The 27,830-nt window shown below is 36.4% G+C and overlaps 1 protein-coding gene across 1 annotated transcript in view; it reads left to right on the plus strand.

The window, feature by feature from the left end:
• USH2A (usherin) overlaps positions 1-27,830 on the plus strand; it is a 922,740-nt gene that overhangs the window by 82,974 nt on the left and 811,936 nt on the right. The window contains exons 4-8 of the mRNA XM_040262869.1: positions 16,767-16,830; positions 19,503-19,797; positions 20,691-20,875; positions 21,340-21,561; positions 22,958-23,051. Coding sequence (XP_040118803.1) covers positions 16,767-16,830; positions 19,503-19,797; positions 20,691-20,875; positions 21,340-21,561; positions 22,958-23,051 — 860 coding nt within the window. The remainder of the gene's footprint in view (positions 1-16,766; positions 16,831-19,502; positions 19,798-20,690; positions 20,876-21,339; positions 21,562-22,957; positions 23,052-27,830) is intronic.

A 27,830-nucleotide genomic window follows, 5' to 3' on the forward strand; every position in this document is an offset into this window, starting at 1 on the left:
TGTGTTTTGTCCTTTATTCTATCAGGTTGGGCCTTATTTAGTTTTCATATGTAGAATGAACCTTGAATCTCCAGACTAAATCCCGGTTGCTTGTGGCGTATAATCCTGTATTTATGATGTTGAATTTGGTTTACTAGTTTTTTTTTTTTTGAAGATATTTATTCATAAGACATTGATCTGTAACTTTCTTTACTTGTATCGTTTTTATTGCTTTTGGTATCAGGGTAAGATAACTTCATAGAATTATTTGGTAAGTGTTTTTTTAAAAAATAATTTATTTTTTGTTGAAGGATAATTGTTTTACAGAATTCTGTTGTTTTCTGTCAAACCTCAACGTGAAGTGTTTTTACCTTTTATATTTTTTGGGAGAGCTTGTGAAGGCTTGACATTTTTCCTCTTTATTTTACTTATTTGACTGCACTTGGTCTTAGTTGTCACTTGGGGAATCTTCCAGTTGCAGTATCAGGGATCTAGTTGCTTGACTGGGGATCAAACCAGACTCTTTGCATTGAGAGTGTGGCACCTCAGACACTGGACTACCAGGGAAGTCCCCATTGTTTCTCTTAAATGTTTGTAAGTATTTAGTGAAGACATGGATCCTGGATTTTCTTTGTGGAGAATAACTTTTTTTAAACTAAATAAATCTCCTTTTTTTTTATTATAGCTGTATTAAGAATATCTGTTTCTTCTTTTTTCATTCACTATTATATTTGATTTTGTTTCTTCCAGTTTTACTAAGATATAATAGACATACAGCACTGTTTAAGGTATACAGCACAATGATCTCATTTACATACATAATGAAGTGATTTTTACAATAGTTTTGGTGAACATCCGTCAACTTATATAGGTATAAAACTTAAGAACTAAAAAAAAAAATGTTTTCTTATGATAGCTCTTGAGATTTACTCTCTTAACAGCTTCCATATATGATATGCAGCAGTGTTAATTAAATTCATCATATTGTGTATCACTAGTACTTATACCTGGAGGTTCATACATTTTGATTGTCTGTATCTCTTTCCCCCTCCCCTCTACCCTATTCCCTCTCTGTTAACCATAAATTTGATCTCTTTCCTATAAATTTGTTTTAAAAATATCATAGACCTATAACACTATGTTAGTTCATGTTACTCAACTTAGTGATTCAAAAATTTTGTATTTTAAATGATCATGACAATAAATCTAGTTACCATATATCACCATGCAAAGATATTATGCAGTTATTCACTATATTTCCCACACTGTACGTTTCATACCTGTAAGTCATTTACTTTGCACCTGAAAGCTTGTACCTCTTAATCTCCCTCACCTATTTATTTCTTCCTCCTTCCCCCTCCCATTTCACTGCATCTATAAGTCTGTTTATGTTTTTTATATTTGTTCATTTGTTTTTTAGATTTCAAATTTAAATCATATACTACTTGCCATTCTCTTTCTGGTTTATTTCATATCCTCTGAGTTCATCCTTGTTTTTGCAAATGACAGGATTTTATTTCTTATGGCTGAGTAATACTCCATATTCCGTTTGTATATGTGTGTATATATACCTCATCTTCTTTGTCCATTCATCTATTGATACACATTTTGGTTGCTTCCATATTTGGCTATTACAAATAATGCTACAATGAAAATAGAGGTGCATATATCTATTCTAATTAGTGCTTATGCTTCTTAGGATAAATACTGAGAAATGATACTGCTAGATCATACAATAGTCCTATTTTTAAATTTTGGGGGAATAACCATACTCTACCATAGTGGCTACACCAGTTTACATTTCCAACAGTGAGGGTTTTCCTTTTCTTCTTGCCAACATTTGTTATTTGTTGTGTTTTGATAATAGCTACTTTAACAAATATGATGTAATATCTTACTATGGTTTTGACTTGCATTTTCCTGATGATGTTGATCATCTTTCATCTGGCTGTTGGCCATTTGTTTATCTTCCTTGTAAAAATGTCTACTTAGACCATTTTTCAACTGGGTTATTTGTTTGTTTGTGGAATTGTATGAGTTATTTATTTTTAATATTAAGCACTTACATATATCATTTTCAGATATCTTCTCTCATTTACTAGGTGGCATTTTCCTTTTTTTTTCTTTTTCTTTTTATATTTATGGATAATTGCTTTACAGAATTTTGTTGTTTTAGCATTTTACTTTTAATGATGGTTTCCTTCTCTGTGCAAAAGCTTTTTACTTTGATGTAGTCTTGTTTGCTTATTTTTGCTTTGTTTTCTCTACCCAAGGATGCATATAAAAAAAAATTATGAAGACCAATGTCAAAGAGAACATACCTATTCTTTCTTCTAGATGTTATATGGTTTCAGGTCTTACATTAAAATTTTTAATCTGTTTTGAATTTATTTTTGTGCATAATGTAATAGTAGTCCAGATTGATTCTTTTGCATGTAGTTGTCCACTTCTCACAACACCATTTGTTAAAGAGGCTTCTCCTCACTTTATGCCCTTCACTCCTTTTTCACAGAGTAATTGCCTGTATTCACTATGTTCTTTATTCTAATCCATTGATCTGTGTCTGTTTTTATACCAATATCATACTGTTTTGATTACTGTAGCTTTATAGTATGGTTTGAAATCAGGGAGCATGAGACCTCTGGGTCTTTCTCAATAATATTTTAGCTATTTGGAGTCTTTTGTGTTTCCTTGCAAATTTTAGAATTATTTTGTTTGTATGAAAAAAAAGTCATTGGTATTGCATTGAATCTGTAGATTGTTTGGGATTGGGATTGCATTGAATCTGTAGTCATGAAGATCTTTTGGGTCATGAAGATCTTTGGAGTCATGGAGATCTTTTTTGTACAGTTCTTCTGTGTATTCTTGCCACCTCTTCTTAATATCTTCTGCTTCTGTTAGGTCCATACCATTTCTGTTCTTTATTGAGCCCATCTTTGCATGAAGTGTTCCCTTGGTACCTCTAATTTTCTTGAAGAGATCTCTAGTCTTTCCCATTCTATTGTTTTCCTCTATTTCTTTGCACTGATCACTGAGGGAGGCTTTCTTATCTCTCCTTGATGTTCTTTGGAACTCTGAATTCAGACGGGTATATCTTTCCTTTTCTCCTTTGCTTTTCACTTCTCTTCTTTTCACAGCTATTTGTAAGGCCTTCTCAGCCAGCCATTTTGCTTTTTTGCATTTCTTTTTCTTGGATATGGTCTTGCTCCCTGTCTCCTGTACAGTGTCACGAACCTCTGTCCATAGTTCGCCAGGCACTCTATCAGATCTAATTGCTTAAATCTGTTTCTCACTTCCACTGTATAATTGTAAGGGATTTGATTTAGGTCATACCTGAATGGCCTAGAGGTTTTCCCCACTTTCTTCAATTTAAGTCTGAATTTGGCAATAAGGAGTTCATGATCTGAGCCTCAGTCAGCTCCTGGTCTTGTTTTTGCTGACTGTTTAGAGCTTCTCCATCTTTGGCTGCAAAGAATATAATCAGTCTGATTATGGTATTGACCATCTGGTGATGTCCACGTGCAGAGTCTTCTCTTGTGTTGTTGGAAGAGGGTGTTTTATGCTGTTTTATGCTATGACCAGTGCATTTCCTTGGAAGAGGGTGTTTTATGCTGTTTTATGCTATGACCAGTGCATTCCCTTGGAAGAGGGTGTTTTATGCTATGACCAGTGCATTCCCTTGGCAGAACTCTATTAGCCTTTGCCCTGCTTCATTTTGTACGCCAAGGCCAAATTTGCCTGTTACTCCAGGTGTTTCTTGACTTCCTACTTTTGCATTCCAGGCCCCTATAATGAAAAGGACATCTTTTTTGGGTGTTAGTTCTAGAAGGTCTTCTAGGTCTTCAGAGAACCATTCAATTTCAGCTTCTTCAGCATTACTGGTCGGGGCATAGACCCGACCCATGGACTACTGTGATATTGAATGGTTTGCCTTAGAAACAAACAGATATCATTCTGTCGTTTTTGAGACTGCATCCAAGTACTGCATTTCAGACTCTTTTGTTGACTATGATGGACTATAAAGAAAGTTGAGCACCAAAGAATTGATGCTTTTGAACTGTGGTGTTGGAGAAGACTCTTGAAAGCCCCTTATACTGCAAGGAGATCCAACCAGTCCATCCTAAAGGAAATCAGTCTTGAATGTTGATTGGAAGGACTGATGTTGAACTTGAAACTCCAGTACTTTGGCCACCTCATGCAAAGAGCTGACTCATTTGAAAAAACCCTGATGCTGGGAAAGATTAAAGGCAGGAGGAGAAGGGGACAACAGAGGATGAGATGGTTGGATGGCATCACCGACTCAATGGACATGAATTTGAGTAAACTCCAGGAGTTGGTGATGACAGGGAAGCCTGGCATGCTGCAGTTCATGGGGTCACAAAGAGTCAGACACAACTGTGCGACTGAACTGAACTGAATCTGTAGGTTATTTAGGTAGTTTTATCATTATAAAATTGTAGGTGTATTCAACTACAACAGATTTCTCTATATTAATATTATAACCTGCAACATTATTGAATTCATTGATGAGCTCTGATAGTTTGTTGGTGATAATATCTATTTCTTGAGTCAGTTTCAGTAGTTTGTGTCTTTCTAGAAATTGGTCCATTTGATCTGGATTACCTAATTTTGGCATACATTTTTCAGGGATTCCCTTGTCATCTTTTCTTATCTGTAAGGTCGGTTGCAATGTCTCCTCTTTCATTCCTGATATTACTAATTTGAGTTTTGTCTCCTCTTTTCTTTGTGTGTGTAGCTGAAGACTTGTCAAAGATGCTATTCATTAAAAAAAAAAAAATTGTTCTTTCCGGTTTTCCTGATTGTGTCTAATCATAATAATTGACTTATTTCAGTATGCTTTGAATTGAGTTTCCTCTTTTTTTCTATTTTTTTAAGGTAGAAGACTAGGTTTATTGATTGGAAAATTTTCTTTATTGAAAAATGTGATTATAGTTATATATTTCACTTTAAGCATTGTTTTACCTGAAACTCATAGTGTGATATATGTTCATTTTTATTTGTCTCAAGGATTTTCTGATTTGCTTGTGATTTCCTCTTTGACTTATTTATTATTGGGAATATGTTGGTTATAGTTTATGTGATATATGTCTTTTTCTATTTTTTAACTTTCAAACTATTTGATTCCTTAAGCTTGTCCATTGTGGAAAGCATATAGTTGAATCATATTTATGTTTTGGTTTTCCATTCTGCAAATCTACTTTTTATTGTATTTAAACCATTTACATTTAATGCGATTATGATGAGGTAGTTTACTTTGTAATATTACTTTGCTCTTTGTTTTCTAAGGCTTATGCCTCTTTTTTCATGTATTCTTTTGTGTTAAATAGATGTTTTTGAGTATACCATTTTAATCCTCTTGTTTATTCTTTTTACTCTATTTGTTATTTTATTAGTAGTTTCCCAGGTTATCACAGTTGCATCTAAACTCATAATAATCTAGCTTGATTTAATACCAACTTAATTTCAATATATACTCAAACTTTGTGCTTATTTTATTTTTATTTTTTGTTTGTTTTTATCCCCCTTGTTATTGTCTTCAAATTATGTTGTTAACACAGATTTATATTACTGTTTTATGCATTTCTCTTTTTAATTAAGAAAAAGACTTATAAATAAAATATTTAAATAATATTTATGTTTATGTAGTTACTTTTAAAAGTGTTCTTTATTTCTCTACATGGACTAGAATTATTGTCTAGTGTCCTTTCATTTCAGTCTGAAGACTTCCTTTAGTACTTCTTGTAAATTAGATCTGTAAGTCATTAATTAGGTCTATAAATCATAGTCTCAGTTTTTGTTTACTTTGGAATTTCTTCATTTGTCTTGCATTTTTTATGAATAGTTTTTCTGGAAAGAGAATTTTTGGTTGATATTCTTTTCTTTTTTCTTTGGTGCTTTAAATATGTCATCTCACTATCATCTGGCCTGTATGGTTTCTGATGAGAAATCTTGTTAATCTTATTGAAGATACATTGTATAGATGGATCATTTCTCTCTTGGTGCTTACATAAATTTCTGTTTGTATTTCAGCCATTTGATTATGAAATATTCTGTACAGTTTTCTGAATTATCCTTCTTGAAGTTAATTGAGTTTCTTGGATGTATACATTAATGTTTCTCACCAAATCTGAGGAGGTTTGGTGATTATTTCTTTAAATATTTTTCTTGCTCCTTTCATTCTCTCTTCTCATGGGATTAGTGTTATGGTCATATTTGTATACTTGATGGGGATCCCACAAGTCCCTGGAGTTCTGGTTAATTTTTGTATGTATTTTTCTTCCTATTCCACAGATTAATCTCAGTTGACCTGTTTTTAAGTTCACTGTTTTTTCTGCCCATTTGTATCTGCTGTTGAGTCCCTTTAGCGAGTTTTTCTTTTTTGATAATTTCTGTCTCATATAATCATCTTTTCTATTTGCTCAGACATCATTCTGATACTTTGGTTCTCTAGATATGGTTTCCTTCAGTTTTTTGAACATGTTTAAATAGTTGATTTAAAGTCTTTGTCTAGTAAGTTTAATGTATGGGCTTTTAACTGGCCTAGCTTCTATGACCACTTCCCCTCAACTGTTTATCATCCATACTTTCTTGTTCCTTTGCCTGTGTCATTTTTTGTTGAAAACTGGGCCTTTTAGATAGTATAATGTAGCAGATACAAAAATCAGAGTCTTTCCTGCCCCAGGATTTTTTGCTGCTGTTTGCTTGTTAAGTGACTTTCCTAAACAAATTATATAAAATGCATATTTTTGTCATGTATGGTCATTGAACTCTCTGTTCAGTTAGCATGTGTGAGTGTGCACTCTAGTGTATTGGTCGTTCAGTCATGTCTGACTTTCTGCGTCCCATGGACTGTAGCCCACAAGGCTCCTCTGTCCATGGGATTCTCCAGGCAAGAATACTGGAGCACATTGCCATTCCCTTCTCCAGAGGATCTTCCTGATACAGGGATCAAACCCGTGTATCCTGCACTGCAGGCAGATTCTTTACCATGTGAACCAATAGTGGAAGAGGTTTTCATAAATTCTTAGAGCCAATAATCTTTTTAGTCTCTTTTGAGGGCTCTATTAGTCTGTTGCAATATACCTTTAACATTCAGTCAGACAGATTAGCACTCTTCTTTAGTCACCATTTACTGCTTGTATAGAATTACAAGGTCAAAGAGAGGTGAAAGTTTAAGTTCTTCTCAAATGTCTTTTGGGGATGTACATGTTCCTGGACATATACATACCCCTTTGTATGAGCATGGCTTTCTAGATTCCCAGAAAATCTTTGCAAAGCCCCCTATGGATGTGTCATTTCTCAGCTTTTATGTCTTTTTTGTTTGTTTGTTGTTTTCCCAAGCTGTTATTGTTGCCTTGAAGTGAAGTGAAGTCGCTCAGTCGTGTCCGACTCTTTGCGACCCCATGGGCTGTAGCCTACCAGGCTCCTCTGTCCATGGGATTTTCCAGGCAATAGTCCTGGAGTGGATTGCCATTTCCTTCTGTTGTTGCCTTAGGCAGCTATAATGTTAAACAGGTGCCACTGATTATTTTCAACAAACATCCCAGTTCAGTTCAGTTCCTCAGTCATGTCAGACTCTCTGTGACCCCCTGGACTGCAGCATGCCAGACTTCCCTGTCGATCACCAACTCCCGGAACCTACTCAAATTCTTGTCCATTGCATCAGTGATGCCATCTAACCATCTCATCCTCTGTCATCCCCTTCACCTCCCACCTTCAGTCTTTCTGAGTATCAAGGTCTTTTCCAAGGAGTTGGTTCTTTGTATCAGGTGGCCAAAATATTAGAGTTTCAGCTTCAGCATCAGTTCTTCCAGTGAATATTCAGGACTGATTTCCTTCAAGATTGACTGGTCCGATCTCCTTGCTGACCAAGGGACTCTCAGGGGTCTTCTCCAACACCACAGTTCAAAAGCATCAATTCTTCAGCACTCAGCTTTCTTTATAGTTCAACTCTCACATCCATACATGACTACTGGAAAAGCCATAGCTTTGACTAGACGGACCTGTGTCAGCAAAGTAATGTCTCTCCTTTTTAATATGCTGTCTAGGTTGGTCATAGTTTTTCTTCCAAGGAGCAAGCATCTTTTAATTTTATGGCTGCAGTCACCATCTGCAGTGATTTTGGAGCCCCCCAAAATAAAGTATGTCACTATTTCCATTGTTACCCCATCTATTTGCCATCAAGTGATGGGACTGGATGCCATGATCTTAGTTTTCTGAATGTTGAGTTTTAAGTCTACTTTTTCACTCTCTTCTTTCACTTTCATCAAGAGGCTCTTTAGTTCTTTGCTTTCTACCATAAGGGTGGTGTCGTGTGTGTATCTGAGGTTATTGTTATGTCTCCCGGCAATCTTGATTCCAGCTTGTGCTTCATCCAGCCTGTCATTTCACATGATGTATTCTGCATATAAGTTAAATAAGCAGGGTGACAATATACAGCCTTGACGTATTCCTTGCCCCATTTGGAACCAGTCTGTTGTTTCATGTCCAGTTCTAACTGTTGCTTCTTGACCTGCATACAGATTTCTCCGAAGGCAAGTCAGGTGATCTGGTAGTCCCATCTCTTTCAGAATTTTCCACAATTTGTTGTGATCCACAGTCAAAGGCTTTGGCATAGTCAATAAAACAGAAATAGATATTTTTCTGAAACTCTCTTGCTTTTTCAATGATCCAGTGAATGTTGGAAATTTGATCTCTGGTTCCTCTGCCTTTTCTAAATCCAGCTTGAACATCTGGAATTTCACAGTTCATGTACTCTTGAAGCCTGGCTTGGAGGATTTTCAGCATTACTTTGCTAGTGTGTGAGATGAGTGCAATTGTGTAGTAGTTTGCACATTCTTTGGCATTGCCGTTCTTTGGGACTGGAATGAAAACTGACCTTTTCCAGTCCCGTGTCCACTGCTGAATTTTCCAGATTTGCTGGCATATTGAGTGCAGCATTTTCACAGCATCATCTTTTAGGATTTGAAATAACTCAGTTGGAATCCCACCACCTACACTAGCTTTGTTCATAGTGATACTTCCTAAGACCCACTTGTCTTTGATTCCAGGATGTCTGGCTCTAGGTGAGTGATCACACCATTGTGGTTATCTGGGTCGTGAAGATCTCTTTCATTTAGTTCTGTATATTCTTGCCACCTCTTCTTAATATCTTCTGCTTCTGTTAGGTCCATACCATTTCTGTCCTTTATCGTGCCCACCTTTGCATGAAATGTTCCTTTGGTATCTCTGATTTTCTTGAAGAGATCTCTAGTTTTTCCCATTCTACTGTTTTCCTCTATTTCTTTTCATTGGTTGCTGAGGAAGGCTTTCTTATCTCTCCTTGCTATTCTTTGGAACTCTGCATTCAAATGGGTATATCAGCCAGAGCTGTGTCTGAGTGTCTCTTGTGGAGGTATGGGTCAGCAGTGGCCTGCCACAGGGGCAGTGTCTCTGGGTGCAGCAGATCTGGGTATGGCATAAGCCCTCTTGGAGGAGGTTGCCATTAACCCCACCCTAGAACTGCCAAACTTACACAGAACTTAAACAGACTCTTGGAGGGCACCAACAGAACCTTGTGCACACCAGGACCCAGGAGAAAGGAGCAGTGGCCCCACAAGAGACTGACCCAGACATGCCCATGAGTGTCCAGGAGTCTCTGGCAGAAGCATGGGTTGGCACTTGCCTGCTGCAGGGTTGGGGCACTGAGTGCAGCAGTGCAGGCATGGGACCTGTTGAAGGAGGTTGCCATTATCCTCATTACTTCCACCATAGTTTGGCCTCAGGTCAAGCAACTGGGAGGGAACACAGTCCTACCCATCAACAGAAAATGGGATTAAAAATTTACTGAACATGGTCTCACCCATCAGAACAAAACCCAGTTTCCCCTTCAGTCTCTCCCATCAGGAAGCGTCCATAAGCCTCTTATCCTTCTCCATCAGAGGGCAGACAGACTGAAAACCACAATCACAGAAAACTAACGAAACTGATCACATGGATCACAGCCTTGTCTAGCTCAATGAAACCATGAGCCATGCTGTGTAGGGCCATGCAAGATGGATGGGTCATGGTGGAGAGTTCTGACAAAGTGTGGTCCACTGGAGAAGGGAATGGCAAACCACTTTAGTATTCTTGCCTTCAGAATGCCATGAACAGCATGAAAAGAAATTACCAAGCTCTGAGTAATTTCAAGCCATACATGTGGGGTTTTTATAGTACCACTATCAGACTAAATAATGACAGTTTTCTGAGATTAAGGCTTTCCAGGAGCTCCAACGCCACTCTTATTCCTCCAGTGGATGCTAGGCTGCTGTTTTTCACTGGGATCATAGAATATCCAGTATCAAGATTAACCACTGAGTGATTGAGAGGAGGATGGCAATTAAGAAAGATAAAATGCCACAAAATATGCTATTCTTATTGTTATTCACCCACTAAAACACACACACACACACACACACCCTGGATTTTTGCAAATCTTTAGTCAATTTCCATCATTTTAGAAAAGTTGATTTGACATTCTTTGCTAGTGTTAGCATTGCTTTTATGGCAGAATTTTCAGTTGTTCTTACTTTGCCATTACTGATCACACTGTGTAATTTCTCTCATCATTATCTTGAACTTTTATCAGCAGGCATAACCTTTGTTTGTTAGATTTATAACTAGTATTCATGTTTTGGGACTAAATATTACTTTAAAAACTTCTTTCCAGTAGTTCATCACTAGTGTATAGAAATTGAATTGATTTTTATACATTCAACTTGTTGCTAAATTCACTTATTACTTCTAGTAGTTTTTGTATAAATTTACTGGGCTTTCCTAAGAGACAATTATATTACCCATGAATAGAGGCAACTTTATTTCTTCCTTTCCAGTTGGTGTGACTTTTTAAAAATGTAGCCTTATTGCAAAACTACTCTTTTTAATCTTGATTTATATATTAGATTATTTACTCAGTTTTCCTATTGAAGTAATTTTGCTATGCCACCAATCATAATGTGGGTGTACTGCTTCTTTCCAGTAATTCCATATTTTCTGGTATGATTCATATCTGTTTACTTGATCAATTTACGTAATTTAACTGATATTTGTCATATGAATATTTTTCAAAGAAAAATCATTTTATCATTTATTCCAATGAATATCTGTTGCTGTAAAGCTGACAACTGACAAAGGAATTAGTAAAATTCACTCTTATGACTGTGTCCTTGATTTTATGATATTTGCCCCCCAAAATCATAATTCTTCTGTTTGGAGTAGATGATTCACATTAACTCTAAGTCTTTAGTGAACTCTTTTAACTTTAAAAATTCCCTTCAAATATGAATTCTGTGGTAGAAGATGTGATTGTTCTGTGTTCAGATTCCAAATTTGAAAACTAAAATTGTTTTTAAAGGTCATAAAACCTAGTCCCTTTATTTTACAGATGATAAAGTAGATTTCACAATCCCTCTGCAGCAAAGTGTCCCTGTAACTATTGCTAAAATATAGGAAATGAATTCAGATTTATTAATATTGAGATGTACACCTTCACTTCTATACCCTAGTCTGACTTCTATTGACTTAGAGACTGTAATAGCCTAACTGGTCTCACTACTTCTACCCTTGTCTTCCTATATTCTGTTTTTAACACTGTGGAATAAACTTGAGTTCATGTCACTTCTCTGCTCTATGCTCTCCAATAACTTCCTATTTTATACAGAATAAAAACCAAAGTACTAACAATAGGCTCCATGACTTTTCACAATTGGAACCCAATTACCCTATCCCCCTGCCGACCACCACAGCAGCCAGTTACTTGTCTGGCTGGCTTGTCTGACTTAATTTTCCAAGAGACTCCCTTCTCTTACTCTGCTTCAGGGTACTGGCTTCTTGCAGTTCCTCTAGTATGCCAATCATAGTGGCTTAGGGGTCTGTGCGTTCATTGAATTCTGTCTGGAATATTGCCCCTAGATGTATACGTGATTTATTCTCTTTCTGCTCTCAATGAGACCTCTCTTTAACATACCATCCAAATTAAATTCCAGCTATGCTCTCTATGTAGCTCTAATTTCCCCCATTTTCATAGTATTTATCATATTTTAATATATAAGTTGCTCATTTATTATGTTCATATAACTGCTGGAATATAAGCTCCACAGTTGTTTTTTTTTTGGCTTTTTGTGCCTGTTTTGTTAACTAATGTATCCCCCGAACCCATGAATAGTCCTAACATGTGAAAGGCTCCCGATAAATATTTCTTGAAGGAATGAATGAAGAAAGAATGAAAGCACCTTGATAATTTAAATCCATGATCCAAGCTTTGAGAAAATCACAATGATCATCAATTTTGCTTTCAGTGATATTAGGTCTTTCAAAAATCACAAGTGATTATCCCTTATTAGTTATGGTCTGTATTTTCTGGGTACTTTGAAGTAAAACATGCCCTAGCGGTTCTATGTATAATGTTTTAGACTTTTTTAAAAAAATACTGAAAAAACAAATTGGATAATATGGAATACATTTCATAACATATTTTTTTCTCTTTAATAACTCATTATGTTAAATGTACAAAATATTGACTAAATTCATTACCTAGACCTCCATAACAAAATACCACAAACTGGGTGGCTTATAACAATAGAACTTTATTGTCTCACAGTTCTGGAGGCTATACATCCAAAATCAAGGTGTTACTAGGTCCATGTGCTCTTTGAAACCTCTAGTGGAGAATCCTTTGCCTTTAATTAACTTCTGGTGGTGGCCACCAATCCATGGTATTCCATGACTTATATAGTTACATCACTCCAAACCCCACCTTTGTTGTCACGTGGCCTTCTCATTGTGTGACTGTGTTTCTACCAGGCATTTTCCTCTTACAAGGATACTAGTCAGGTTAGAGCCCACCCTAATGATATCACGTTAACTTGATTATATCTGCGAAGACCCTATTTCCATATAAAGGCACGTTCATAGGTATTGGGGGATGACTTCAATATGCAGTTTGGGAAGAGTACCATTCAACCTGTAACAATAGCTTTTTAATTTGGGGAGGGTATTACTTGGTGGCATAGCATGCTTTGAAGATGATGGGAAACTTCTTGTTGCTTCATTCGTAAGTGCTGCCAATAGCAGAATCAGTGTTAATCTCTTTAGTGTCCCTAGCCTACACTGAAGTGAATACTATAATTATTTCAGTTAGCCTACTTCCTGTATATCAGTTGAAAACCTTTAGATTCATGAAGAAATATTCATATGTGAAATGTTATTTTCTTAACTATAGCCTTTAATATAATTATAAGAAGAAATAGAAATATATACACACTAGCACAAACTCACACACAAACACATGCCCTTTTTATGCCCCTGAATCTCACCCTTCTTTGCTCATTCATCTCCCCCTGCTTCTGAGATCAATATCAAAACTATTTGGCATGCTAATTCTACTTGGCATCTTTTATTCATCTAGCATAACCTCACTCTGTCCTAGGTACCTCTGAGTCACCACCAAGGAACTGCAGCAAAGGTTGAGCAAACATTTTTAAAAACTCTATTGTTAAGATAAAATTAAAAAATAGAATTGTTGAAAAAAACATATTTGAGGAAATAGTCATTTGGTGATTGGCCATTGCTCTAAATTTAATTAAAAAACAGTTACTGAATAGGCATTATACTTTAGATCATATCCTTTTTTGTGTCCCCATGATTTAAACTCTAGCTAGAATTTTGCCATTTTCATTGTTTTTCTTATTATTAAGACAAACAAGCTTTCTTACATTTTTCTGTTCCTACTCTCCATGGGCTTATCTGTTAATACATTGTAAATAAGTATTTGCTGAACTGATAAAATTGTGTGTGGTTTAAAGTTGATATCTACCCATATCTTGAAAAGTTACCTAATTTAAAGCAGATTGGGCTCTGAATGTGATACTCATGTGGTGATGGAATTTTGGGACCTGAGTAATTCAGATACATATGAGTAACTCAGAACTCATAAATAGGAGGTTTACAATCTATCCTCACTTATCACAGGTTTTCTAAATGAGGCATTAATCTTAATTTGGAGAGTACCTAAACTGATGCCCTGAAGCTTGGTGATTGAGCAAGTGGAATGGAAAAATTGGGAGTCTTCTCAGTAATGTGAATGCTCTGAAAATCACACGGGAAACAGATGATAATCACACTTAGAGCTGATGAAATGATAGATTTATATGTTTATAAACTACAGAGAAATTTGATTTGGGGAAGATATTCTGGATAGAGATTATAAGTTGTGTCAGTAAATAGGCTCGCCAAAATAATAACTCTGACTTAAGGCCTGTAAAGTTTATAGAAATAACTATGATCATTACTGTTATTCATTTGTAATTAGTAAAATATATACTGGTCAGTGATGAGGGCATGACAACCCACTCTAGTATTCTTGCCAGGAAAATCCCAAAGTCTCTCAACCAATAAGTCCAGGACCAAATGACCTCACTGGTGAATTCTAGGAAGTAGTCAAAGAAGATTAAATACCTAGTCTTCTCAAACTCTTCTTTGATGAACATAGATACAAAAATTCTGAACAAGATATTAGCAGACTGAATCCAACAAGACATTGAAAGTCTCATGCACTGTGATCAATGGGATTTATTCCAAGGATTTAAGGATGGTTCAGTACCCACAAATCAATCGAGGTGATAAGTCACATCAGCAAAATGAAGGATAAAAGTCATATGATCATCTCAATACATGTAGAAAAAGCATTTTACAAAATTCAACATTAATTTATGACAAAGACTCTCAGCAAAGTGTTTATAGAGGGAATATATCTCAGCATAAAAGGGCCATGTATGACAAACCCACAGCTAACAATGGTGGAAATATGAAGGCTTTTCCTACAAGATCAGGAATAAGACAAGGATGCCCTCTTAGTACTTCTAGTCAACATTGTTTGAAATTCATATCCACAGCAGTTAGCAAGAAATCCCTGATAGCTCAGCTGATAAAGAATCCACCTGCAGTGCAGGAGACCCTGGTTTGATTCCTGGGTCAGGAAGATCCCCTGGAGAAGAGATAGGCTACCCACCCCAGTATTCTTGGGCTTGCTTCCTGGTGGCCCCGATGGTAAAGAATCTCCTGCAATGCAGGAGACCTGGGTTCGATCCCTGGGTTAGGAAGATCCTCTAGTGGAGGGCATGGCAACCCACTCCAGTATTCTTGCCTGGAGAATCGCCATGGACAGATGGAGCCTGGTGGGCTATAATCCATGGGGTTTCAAAGAGTTGGACATGATCGAGTGACTAAGCACAGCACACAAGAAATACAAGGAATCTAAATTGGAAAGAAGGAAAAGAAAAACTGTTGCTGTTTGCAGATAACACATTATTGTTGTTGCTGTTCAATCACTAAGTCAAGTCCAACTCTTTGTGACCCCATGGACTGTAGCATGCGGGGAAAACTATCACTATTTGCGGATAACATGTTATGGAAAACCTAAAGACTGCCCACCAAAAGCTGTTAGAACTAATAAATAAGGCAAGGTGCAGTATATAAAATCAATATACAAAAATATGTTGTATTTCTATACACAAATAATGAACTATGAGGAAGAGAAATTAAGAAAACAATCATATTTACAATTGCATCAAATTGGTAAAGAATGTGCCTGCAATGCAGGAGACCTGAATTTGATCCCTGGGTTGGTAAGATCCCCTGGAGAAGGAAATGGCAACGCACTCCAGTATTCTTGCCTGAAAAAGCCCATGGACAGAGGAGCCTGGCAGGCTACAGTTCATGGGCTTGCAAAGAGTCAGACACGACTTAGTGACTAAACCACCACAAAAGCAAAATAGGAATAAATTTAACCAAGGAGGTAAAAGACCTGTACATTGAAAACTATAGGACACTCATGAATGAAACTACAGACACAATTAGTGGAAATTTATTTCTTATTCATAGATTGGAATAGTTAATACTCTTGAAATGTCCATCTTATCCAAAGAGTTAGTCTCTCAGTGGTGTCCAACTCTTTGAGACCCGATTGTAGCCCACAAGGCTCTTCTTGCCTGGTATTTCCCAGGCAAGAATACTGCAGTGGGTTGCTATTTCCTTCTCCAGGGGGTCTTCCAGACCCAGGGATCAAATCCAGGTCTTCTCATTAAAGGTAGATTCTTTACCATATATCCCACCAGGAAGCCCCCAAAGTGAAGACTGCAGCCCAGGAGACAGTACCTCTGATAGCTCTGAGAGACTGCTCCATCTTATCCAAAAAATCTATAAGTTCAGCGCAACTCTTTTCAAAATTCCAAGGGCATATTTCATAGAACTAGAACAAATAATTCTAAAAGTTGTAGCCAACCACAAAAGATCATGAATTATCAAAATGATCTTGAGCAAGAACAAAGCTGGAAGAACCATCCTCCCTGATTTCAAACTCTACTACAAAGCTATAGTAAGCAACATTGTATGGTGTTGGCACAAAAACAGACACACAGATCAATGGGACAGAATTGAGAACACTGGATTGTGCCAAATAAAAATTTTAAAAACTCATCAATACAGAGAACAGTTTACTGGTAACTGTAGGGGAATGTGGTTGAGAGGGTGTCAAAACTGATGAGGGTGTCAACTTGTATAGTGATGGGTGATAACTAGATTTATGGTGACCACTTTGTATTATATACAGATGTTGAATTATAGTGCTGTACAACTAAAACTAATATGAATAAAAAGTTTCATAGCTTTAAAAGAATTTCACTTGAACATTTGTCAGACATTGCTTAGAAAACTGAGATTTCATATATATATATATATTTTTTTTACAGGTTCAGAGCAGTTTGTTGGAAGAATGCAAGATTTTCGATTATACCAAGTGGCACTTACAAACAGGTAAGCTGATTGAAAATTTTACACCTGAAGTGTAAGGATAAACTCATTTAAGTAAGAATATCATGAATATTTTAGAATTTTCCACCTTTACAGTATTTGGAGAACAGCATCTAATTAATGCTTATGGTGTTTGCTTTGGCTTAGTCTATGGTTTTTATTTACTGGTGCTACTCTGTGGGTAACTCATAACATAAAATTGATCAAATTCTGTACAAATGATTTCTTCTAAGAAAACTAGACTTTTGAACAAGTAGTAGTGTATAATTTAGGATGTTGTTGTTTTGTTGCTAAGTCATGTCTGATTCTCTTGAGACCCTATGGACTGTAGCCCACTAAGGGCCCCTGTCCATGGAATTTCCCAAGCAAGAATACTGAAGTGGGTTGCCATTTCATTCTCCAGGGGATCTTCCTGACCCAGGGGTTGAACACGCATGCCAGTTCTTTACCACTAAACCACGAGGGAAACCTGTAATTTGGGATAAAAGCGAAGTGAAAGTCACTCAGTAGCGTCTGACTCTTTGTGACCCCATGGACTGTATAGTCCATGGAACTCCCCACGCTGGAATAATGGAGTGGGTAGTCTTTCCCTTCTCCAGGGGGTCTTCCCAACCCAGGAATTGAACCAGGGTTGCCTGCATTGCAGGCAGATTCTTTACCAGCTGAGCTATCAGGGAAGCCCCTTATACATTTATTTAAGTGTTCTGTTTGAACTTGTTCCTGATACTTAAGAAACCGCTATATCTGCCTTTTAAAATTGCTTTGCTGAATTTGTAAGTACTAGAGAATGTAGGACAAAGGAAATGAGTACTTATATTGATCTATTGAAAAATCTCAAGAGACTGGACTACTAGACTTCAAGACAAAAACAGTAAGTAATTTGAAGTATTGTTATATATTTCTGTTTCCAGTGAACAAATCATTGTGTGGACTTGGACTATATTTATTGAAGTATTTCTTCATCTTGAGAATAGGTAGGAAATCTTTCTTAGGTGTTTTTTAAGGCATGCATATTTCCATTCTCCTCAGAAAGTTCAAGGAAAATTCAGCCTGAGATATCCTCTGAAGTTTGTTTCCTGAGTTATGATTTGATGATATAATATTACATCATTGTATGAATACGTTGATCTTATTCACTTGCAGAAGAAGAATGTTTATTCATTTTTCTTCAAGGGAAATGTAGATTAGTATGGTGAATTTCCAATGACAGAACTAGTTCTTGTAAATTTGAGAGGCATTGCTCTTGAGATGAAGCAATGATCTTATGTCCATTAACAATATACACATGCTTTAAGTTAGTCTATATGATCCAGAGATGCCTGAATATAGGGTGCTGTAACACTGAAACACTTTCTTGGGGAGATTTATGGCCACTCGTCTCACAATCATTTAGATCACTTTTGTCTAAAATTCTAAAGAGCAGCATTGCTAATAAAGATTTTGCTCAGATAAACATGTACCTGGATGGTCACTGTTGGCCCTATGCAACACATGATGTCAAGTGAAAAGAATGAATGAGATTTAAGGAAGAAGGTGTGCCGTTCTGTGTTTTAAGTGAGTGAAAAAGTTGTCTGCCTCCTCCATTTGCCCTTAGTGGAGTCTGAGAGAAGTCTGATCTCTCAACTTAGACCTGGCTTGCCCTCTACTTAGACCTGGCTTGCTGGGGTTGGCTACCTGAAATGTCTGGAAAGGCATTATGTGGGAGATGCTTATAAATAGAATGACTGATTTTGCTCTGTATCAGTATATTGCCCTTAATGGAAAAATTAAATATATCTGCCTGAAATTGGCATTCTTCTTTGACTGTTGGCAGTGTCCATATGATCTGAAGCCACTGAAGCATTTTAGGGTGCCAGAATCTGTACTGATGAGTCACAGGAAACCATTGACAAATGGGTTTGGCCCCAGTCCCGTCTCCTAAAATAGCAGCAGATAAAATAATTTTCTTAATTCTTTCCATGGATGAATGGGGGGCCCTATCTATAACTCATTATTTTCAATACATTATTATTCACTTATAGTGATAAGTCAGCTTAACAATCTTAGTTAATGTTGCCTTTCTTTTAAAGTATTATATTTTAGTAAAGTATTATATTTTAACAAATATCTTGATAATCAGCCAAGGACTTGTGCATACTTCTTGATGTACAAAATTAACCCTTAAGAATGTGCTGATTTTACACAGAGAATAGACTTGTGGTTACTTGTGGTATCTTGTGGTTACCAAGGGCACAGGGTTTAAGGGAGGATATAGTGGGAGTTTGGGATTAGCAGATACAAACTAGTATATTTAGAACAGAAAAATAACAAGGTCCTACTGTACAGCACAGGGTACTATATTCAATATCCTGTTATAAACTATGAATGGGAAAGAATATAAAAAACAATGTATGTGTATGTGTAACTGAATCACTTTGCTATACAGCAGAAATTGACAACTTTGTAAATCAACTATACCTCATTTTAAAAAATGCACTGTTTTTGATATACAGTTTTTGAGATTGCATATGTTTGACTAGGAATGACTTTGATTTTATGTTGTGTTTAGAAAATTATTAAGGCTAAATGTCTACAAATCAAAATATCAAGATACTGATAGTCATTGGTAACACCTCTTAGAAGTCCTGTCACTCTTGAGTTACTGGTCCTTACCATATTCCTCTTGACTCCTACAGAGAGATTCAGGAAGTTTTCTCTGGAGATCTACCCAGATTGCATATCCAGTCACATTGCCGTTGCCCTGGCAGCCACCCTCGTGTCCATCGTTTGGAACAGCGGTACTGCATTCCTAGTGATGCAGAAGACACAACCAAAAACAGGGTGTTACGGCTGAATCCTGAAGCCCATCCTCTTTCTTTTGTCAATGATAACAACATTGGTACTTCATGGGTGTCACATGTGTTTACAAACATGACCCAGCTTAGTCAAGGAGTGACCATTTCCATAGATTTGGAGAATGGACAGTATCAGGTAATTTGTAACAGTGGGGTGTGTGTTATTTTCCTGTGCATATTTCAACAAGCTACCACACATTTAATAGTTTTGCAATCATAAATTTATTCTCTTACAGTTCTGAATATCAGAAGTATGAAATCAGTGTTGACAAGGCCATGCTCCCTCTAAAGGCTGTAGGGAAGAATCCTTCCTTGCCTTCTCCAGATTCTGGTGGCTCCTGGCATTTCTTGGTTTATGGCAGCATAACTCCAATCTCTGTCTCCATTTTTCATGGCCCTCTTCCTTGGACATCCAGGATTACCTCACCTTGAGACCCTTAATTATATCTGCAAAGACCGTATTTTCAAATAAGGTTGCAGTCACAAGTATCAAGAGTTAGTACTTGAACACATCTATTTGGGGAAACAATTTAACCAGCTATAAAGTGAAAGCTGAATTAGGCAATTGACCATTACCTCATCAAAGTAGTGTATCGTAACCTATAAAATAAAAATATTTCAAAGATATACAGGCCCTAATTTTCTAGAGATTTATATCAAAATCATATAAAATATGAAAACATTCTTTTCAATATTAAGTAGCACAAATTAATGAAAACTGCAGTCCTTATTGTAAATAACTGTAAGAAGAAATATGCAACAATTATTTTATAGAAGTGATGTTTTGTTCATGTCTTTATATCAAATGTATTAATTTCCACTTTATAAAATCCTTGAGACGAGGGACATATATGCAATTATAGAATGTGTTGCCTTTACTGTAGGACTATGGAATTTCTGGATGTCTTTTTGGTAATTGTCTTTATAAGGAAGTAAGCTATTATGTTTGAACATAACAATTCCCGTGGTTTGATTTATACTGATGGGGTCAAACTTAAAACTTCAATGACAATTAACATTCATTTTCAGGTGTTTTATATTGTCATTCAGTTCTCTAGTCCACAACCAACAGCAATAAGGATTCAGAGGAAAAAGGAGGACAGCCTAGATTGGGAGGATTGGCAGTATTTTGCTAGAAATTGCAGCACTTTCAGAATGAAGAACAATGGAGATTTGGAAAATTCTGATTCTGTCAACTGTCTTCAACTTCCCAAGTATGAATGTTTTTTAAAGTATTATCTTTGAATGCAGTTAGGAGTTAATTTGAACAGACTAATGTGCAGTAGTAACCTGCATGCAGGCTAGCTAAGCTGGTAGAGACTTCCTCTACTACCAATTTTCTTGAGGAAGATTTTTCTAAGACTATTCCTTAAGCTGAGAGTTTTAAACAATATTTAAAATTCCCGTAAGACTTTATAGAGTATCTCTTGCTTACAGTCTCACTTGTGCTTTAAAATTGATTTTCAGATTAGCTACCAAGTTATATATATTAATAGGATTTTTATTATGTCCTCAGGGAAATGTTTTACTATTTTTTCTGTGATGCTCTCATATTGCTTGTATATAAAATATATGAAATGTTTGTGTCCAAGAATGAAGAATTCAAGCTATTACTGTTATAATGTCTGCTTTGTCAAAAATAAGAATAGCTTTTCATGATTTCAAATTTCGTCAACAGTTTTACTCCATATTCCTGTGGGAATGTCACCTTTAGCATCCTAACACCTGGACAAAATCAGCGTCCTGGATACAACAATTTCTATAATACCCCATCACTTCAAGAGTTCGTTAAGGCCACACAAGTACGACTTCATTTCTATGGGCAGTACCATACAACTGAGACTCCTGTCAGCCCCAGACACAGATACTATGGGGTCAATGAAATCACCATCACTGGAAGGTAGTGTTCATGACCAAGGTTTTGAGTGTGTTTTTCATGATGAATCTTGTTTCCAACAAATTTTTGTCATACTCATTTAAAAATACATTAGCCTTTTAGAGAAAACCAAATTCCAGTCTCCATGTATTGAAATTATTTCCTATTCTAAGATTTTGGGGGGAGATTTGTATGTGAGTCTTTGCCATACATAATATCACATTGCTAGGAAATCAATTTTCAAAAGCTGTTGGGTTTAGAAGTTATGATACCATGAATTCAACTTAGAAAAGAATCGCCAAATATTTTGCTTATTTTTTTTCTGGAATATAATTTCCAAGTATTCTTGAAATCAAAGAGAAGAAGCTAGATTTGAAGTTACAACTGTAGTACCAGCTAGTTTGTAAGTACTGAGCTTGATCTCCGTAAGTTCACAGTTTTATGAGGAATATCTGTTTTCCTATAAAGGAATAAAGGAAAATTGTAGAACACTAAGTAATTTATAAATATCTGGCTCTAGTAGAGAACAAAGTTAAACAAATGAATAGTTGGAAAACTACAAGATAGCATACTCCCTAGTATGGAAATGCTGCATATATAGACTCTGCTTAGAATTGGTTTGTGCTAGGAGAAGGCAATGGCACCCCACTCCAGTACTCTTGCCTGGCAAATCCCATGGACGGAGGAGCCTGTTGGGCTGCCGTCCATGGGGTCGCAAAGAGTCGGACATGACTGAGTGACTTCACTTTCACTTTCACTTTCCTGCATTGGAGAAGGAAATGGCAATCCACTCCAGTGTTCTTGCCTGGAGAATCCCAGGGACGGGGGAGCCCAGTGGGCTGCCGTCTGTGGGGTCACATAGAGTCGGACACAACTGAAGTGACTTAGCAGCAGCAGCAGAAGAATGATATATCCTGTGAATAAAGCACATATTCAAAAGCAGACTGGAATATCAAAATATAAATGTTATTTGTTAAGTTATAGCACAATGCAAAAATAGCTATTAAATTTTCACCATCTAATTTTGAGGAAAAAGACAAATTGAAATGTGTTAACTTTACTCTTCAGTTTATTCTGAACTTTGTAGTCTCAATTGTGTTTCAGTAGTTTCAGTAAATGTCTTTTCATGACAGTTTGCCACATGGTTAATATTGGTACAAACAACTCAGAATGAGTTTGAAAATCGACTTCACAAACAGTATGGTTTGGATATTGATGAAAATCCTTCCAATACTTCAGTGTTAAAATTTAAAACTATTATGAATATTATCCATATGAATTAAAGAGGAACTGAATTTTGTATTGGATAATAAACGTTGCTTCTTGTTCATTTCGTATAGTGGACACATACATAGATCTTTAAATATACTCACAGTTGAGCTGGTGTTTCTAAGGAGTTGTTTGATGCTCACCTCCACAGATGTCAGTGTTACGGTCATGCCAATCACTGTGACACAACAAGCCAGCCCTACAGATGCCTCTGCTCTCAGGAAAGTTTCACTGAAGGACTTCATGTGAGTTCTCTGTTTATGCACAGGAATCTCAAAAACGTGGGTGGGATGTTGAATATAAATCCTTTAAACTTGACTTGGTCTAACTTCTCCTTATGAGTACAAGTAAATTGATATGAACTTAAACTTAATTATTTCAGAAAACATTTTCATAGAGAAAAATGAAAGCTATGAGTAAAGTTGAAAACTTTATTTAAAAATACTCTGTGGGAGAAATAACAACTAATACTAAACCCAGAGATTTTATTTTTCCTTTATTTTTCTGTTTCATCAGCATTATCATATTCTATAAAACAACTTTTAAGGCATATAAATAGATGGAACTAAGGATCAGATTGCTACACCTAAAGGGTACATTTGTGCAAAGGTATATAAGGAGATCTTTATGTGATTGCATCAGTCAAGTTTAATTTATTGCTATCAGGAATTTTAATTAGTAGTTAGTTTGAAATCTATAGTAAAATCACTTAGAAGTTACATTGCTTTAGTTTGTCTTTAATCATCAGGGTAAGTTTCATACTTTAAGTGGAAATTTAGCTTTATCTTTAGAAATAAGAAATAAATGAAAAAAAATTAAGAGAAATTTGTTAGAAATAGATATTCAGCATAAATATCAGTAATAGATATTATGAAAGAGGGTCACAGCAGCAGAAACAGGGTTACAGCGGAAATAAAAGTAAAGAGTATGGCATCTTCAATAAATGGTGTTTGAAGCAATTGGCTGTCAATTTGTAAGAAAATAAAGTTACCTACCTCATGACATGTACAAAAATATAGGTGCTTAAAGAATGAAATGTAAAAACAACTGTAAATTTATGAAAATAAAGATTAGAACAATATTTCTAAATTTCAGGTGGGGTCTATATAAGCAAAACATATGAAATACAAAAGAAAGAAGCATATCAGGAGTCATAAAAAAGTACAGACATTCTGTCATACAAGTATTCTTTATAAGCTAGGGTTTCTCTGGTGGCTCAGATGGTAAAGAATCCGCCTGCAATGCGGGAGACCTGGGTTTGATCCCTGGGTTAGGAAAATCCCCTGAAGGAGGGCATGGCAGCCCACTCTAGTATTCTTGCCTAGAGAATCCCCATGGACAGAGGAGTCTGGCGGGCTATAGTCCATGGGGTCACAGACACGACTAAGCGACTAAGCACAATAGTGATAAGTGATGGGGCTGATTGAAAATATTTAACAGATAAAGATTTGAGATCCCTCTAAAAAGGAAACACACACTATTCTACCTACAACTACAGATCACATTTCTGACACCAGATATATGTTTGTTTTTTTTTTCCTACACCAAGCAATTCAGTTCTCTATGGATACCAACTGGGTGTCCTACAATTTAATTCAGTTCTGACACTAATTGGAATTAGCACAGACCTCATGGGTTTAGAGCTTAGTCCTAGAAGACATCACTCACTTTAGATGCCAACTGCAAGTAGTGAGTCCGCAGGTTAACTACAACTTCTGTCCGACTTAGCTACTAATTTGTAGCTAAGTTCCCCTAATGCACTCCTTGGGCTTGATAATTTGCTAGAAAATCTCACAAAACTCAAGTAAATAGTTTACTTATTAGATAACCATTTATTATAAAAGGATGCAACTCAAGCAAGCTCAGATGGAAGGGATGCAAAGAGAAGGTCAGGAGGAAGGGGAACAGTTTCCATGCCCTCTCTGAGCATGCCACCCTCTCAGCACCTCTATGTGTTTAACAGTCTGAAGGCTCTCAGAGCCTTTTCAGATAGAATTTTTATGGATACTTCATTACACATGATTGATTTAATCATTGGCCATTGAACTTGACCTTGAGCCCTTCTCACTTCCCTGGAGATCTAGAGGTGACGCGGAGTGTTCCATCCCTCTGACCACTTGGTTGTCTTTGCTGGCACCAGCCCTTATCCTTAAGGTGTTTCCAAAAATCATTTTGTTAAAATAAACTCATGTGGATAGGGACTTGTTATGAATTTTAAAAGATATTTTTTTACATTTTTGTTCTGGAACTATTTTAGGAACTGGGAATAGAAACCAAGTTTATAACAAAATATGCCCCATCACTCTTACCAGTAAGGAAATTACAATAGTTTTAGGAGCTGTGTGCCAGAGACCAAAAATATGTATTTTATTATGTCACAATCTACACAAAGAACGCTTAAAGAATATTAAGGAAAATAATTAATAATATTTGTTGTTCAGTGACTCAATCATGTCCAAATCTTTGCAACCCTATGGACTGCAGCACACCAGGCTTCCCTGTCCTTCACTATCTCCCAGAGTTTGCTCAGACTCAAGTCTATTGAGTCAGTGATGCCATCTAAACATCTCATCCTCTGCTGCCCTCTTTTCCTGCTCTCAGTCTTTCCCAGCATCAGGGTCTTTTCCAATGAGCTGATTCTTTTAAACAGGTGGCCAAAGTATTGAAGCTTCAACTTCAGCATTAGTCCTTCCAATGAATATTCAGGGTTGATTTCCATTAGGATTGACTGGTTTGATATCCTTGCTGTTGAAGATAATAGTATTAAGGGGCTAATATACTAACAAGCAATTCACAAAGACAATTTTCAACAAATGCATCAAAGTTTACCAACTTCAGTTTTAATTAGGAAAGTACAGATTATAATAAAAGTTTGTTTTTAGCCTATGAAATCAGCAACAAATTTCAAAATTGATGACATTTAGATTTGAGAGAATATGAATTTTTAATATAACATTGGTGGGACTCCCAACAGGTACAAAATTTTTGGAGGATTATGTGGCCATGCGGAGAAGGAAATGGCAACCCACTCCAGTGTTCTTGCCTGGAGAATCCCAGGGACGGGGGAGACTCATGGGCTGGTGTCTATGGGGTCGCACAGAGTCGGACACGACTGAAGCGACTTAGCAGTATCAGTAGCAGTGGTATGTGGCCATGTGTGTATTAAATTAAGGGGCTTCCCTGGTGGTTCAGGCAGTAAAGAATCTGCCTGCAGTGCAGGAGACCCAGGTTCAATCCCTGGGTAGAGAAGATCCCCTGTAGAAGGGAAGGGCTACCCACTCCAGTATTCTTGCCTAGGAAATCCCATGGACAGAAGAGCCTGGTGGGCCACAGTTCATGGGGTCACAAAGAGTCAGACATGACTGAGCAACTAACACATTCATACGTATTAAATTTAAGTTGTAAATACAATGGATTACTTTAAGTAGTTATCATTCTAAAAAGGTGTTTTTCATTGACAAGTGTATGGAATGGTTATATTTGTATCTTTTGTTATATAAATATGAGATTACACATTAGTGTATTTTAGCTTTTAAAATGGCAGCATGTCTCTTGACTCTTACATGACTGGCATGCTTTCCTGCCTTCTAGATCTTCCCCTGACTTGTGTTTTGTTAGTCACTTCACTTGTCTGTGTAGTTTGTTTTAGAATTTCATGGAATATCTTGTTTTACAAACCATCTGTAAAGGATTTGACAAACTCTGTTTTTGTCTTCTGATATTCTTAATCTAATTTGTTTTCAGCTACAGCATTAGTGTGTATAATTCAATGGCAAGAATATTTTCTGAGATGCAGCATTCCTCTGGCACATTAGAATGTCTTGCTAATCTTCTGTTTCCACGTAGGGTCTTTGATTTGATTATAGCCACCTTTCTTTCTATGTGCTCAAACCAAAACTTCCACATTCTAATTCAGATGTCCATTTGAACCTATACTCCAGATCATGGATTTATATTGCTGATTTTTAAATTTATACATTTAGTCTTTGCCACTAGTTAATCGATTTGAAAGAAAGAATCTTCTATATTTTTTCAGATATCTAACACTGGAGTCTTTGAGTGTGATTGTATTAGTATATCATGAAAAAGTCTCTAAACATTGATTTTAATGTTTATATGGCTTACCATATTGTTGCAGAAGGAAATTATTTGAATTAACTTCATTGATTCACTCTTTATTCAGCTGTAATTGTGTATTTAAATTTGGGGCAATTTGATTTGCTCTTGATATTAAAGTGACATTTATACTGTTTTTCTTGACTTCCTTGGTGGCTCAGATGGTAAAGCATCTGTCTACAATGTGGTAGACCCAGGTTCAATCCCTGGGTTGGGAAGATCCCCTGGAGAGGGAAATGGCAATCCACTCCAGGACTATTGCCTGGAAAATCCCATGGATAGAGGAGCCTGGTAGGCTACAGTCCATGGGGTCGCAAAGAGTCAGACACGACTGAGTGATTTCACTATACTGTTTTTCTTAGTGTCGTCTCCTTTTGATCATTTAAAACAGACACTTCTATTTTTGCAGTCAGTAATTTCTTTTATAACCTCACTCCTCCTCCCCAAGTCCACTAATAACTCAATTAAAAAATGCTCTGGGCTGAATTGAGTAGGACACTTAGATCTGAATAGGTCTAGTAAGTGAATACTGAGGACTGCCTAATACTTTTATTTGATACATTGTTTTTTGAGCTTCTCTTGCTTTATTTTGGCTAGTTAGTTCCTCTCCCCTTTTCTCATCCCCATCTCCCTTCCTATTCATGCCCCATTCCATATTTTTCCCTTTTCTCTCTCTAAGTGCTCACAGTTCAGTGACTGATATCTTATGATTCTTGGGTGATTTCATGCTTCCTCTTAAAAATAGAGCCATTAAATAAGTCAAGGCTCATGATTCGTTTCAGAAGTCAAGTTGGGATTTTCAGACTTGGTCTCAGGTGGTGACTGTTGAATTATGAACTAGTGAAATAATTAACTATAATTTATGTTGAGAATATGCTTTAATGCTTCTTATTTAAACATTAAGTGCT

Source organism: Oryx dammah, unplaced genomic scaffold (genome assembly GCF_014754425.2).
Source record: "Oryx dammah isolate SB20612 unplaced genomic scaffold, SCBI_Odam_1.1 HiC_scaffold_21, whole genome shotgun sequence".
In the NCBI taxonomy this organism is placed as follows: domain Eukaryota; kingdom Metazoa; phylum Chordata; class Mammalia; order Artiodactyla; family Bovidae; genus Oryx; species Oryx dammah.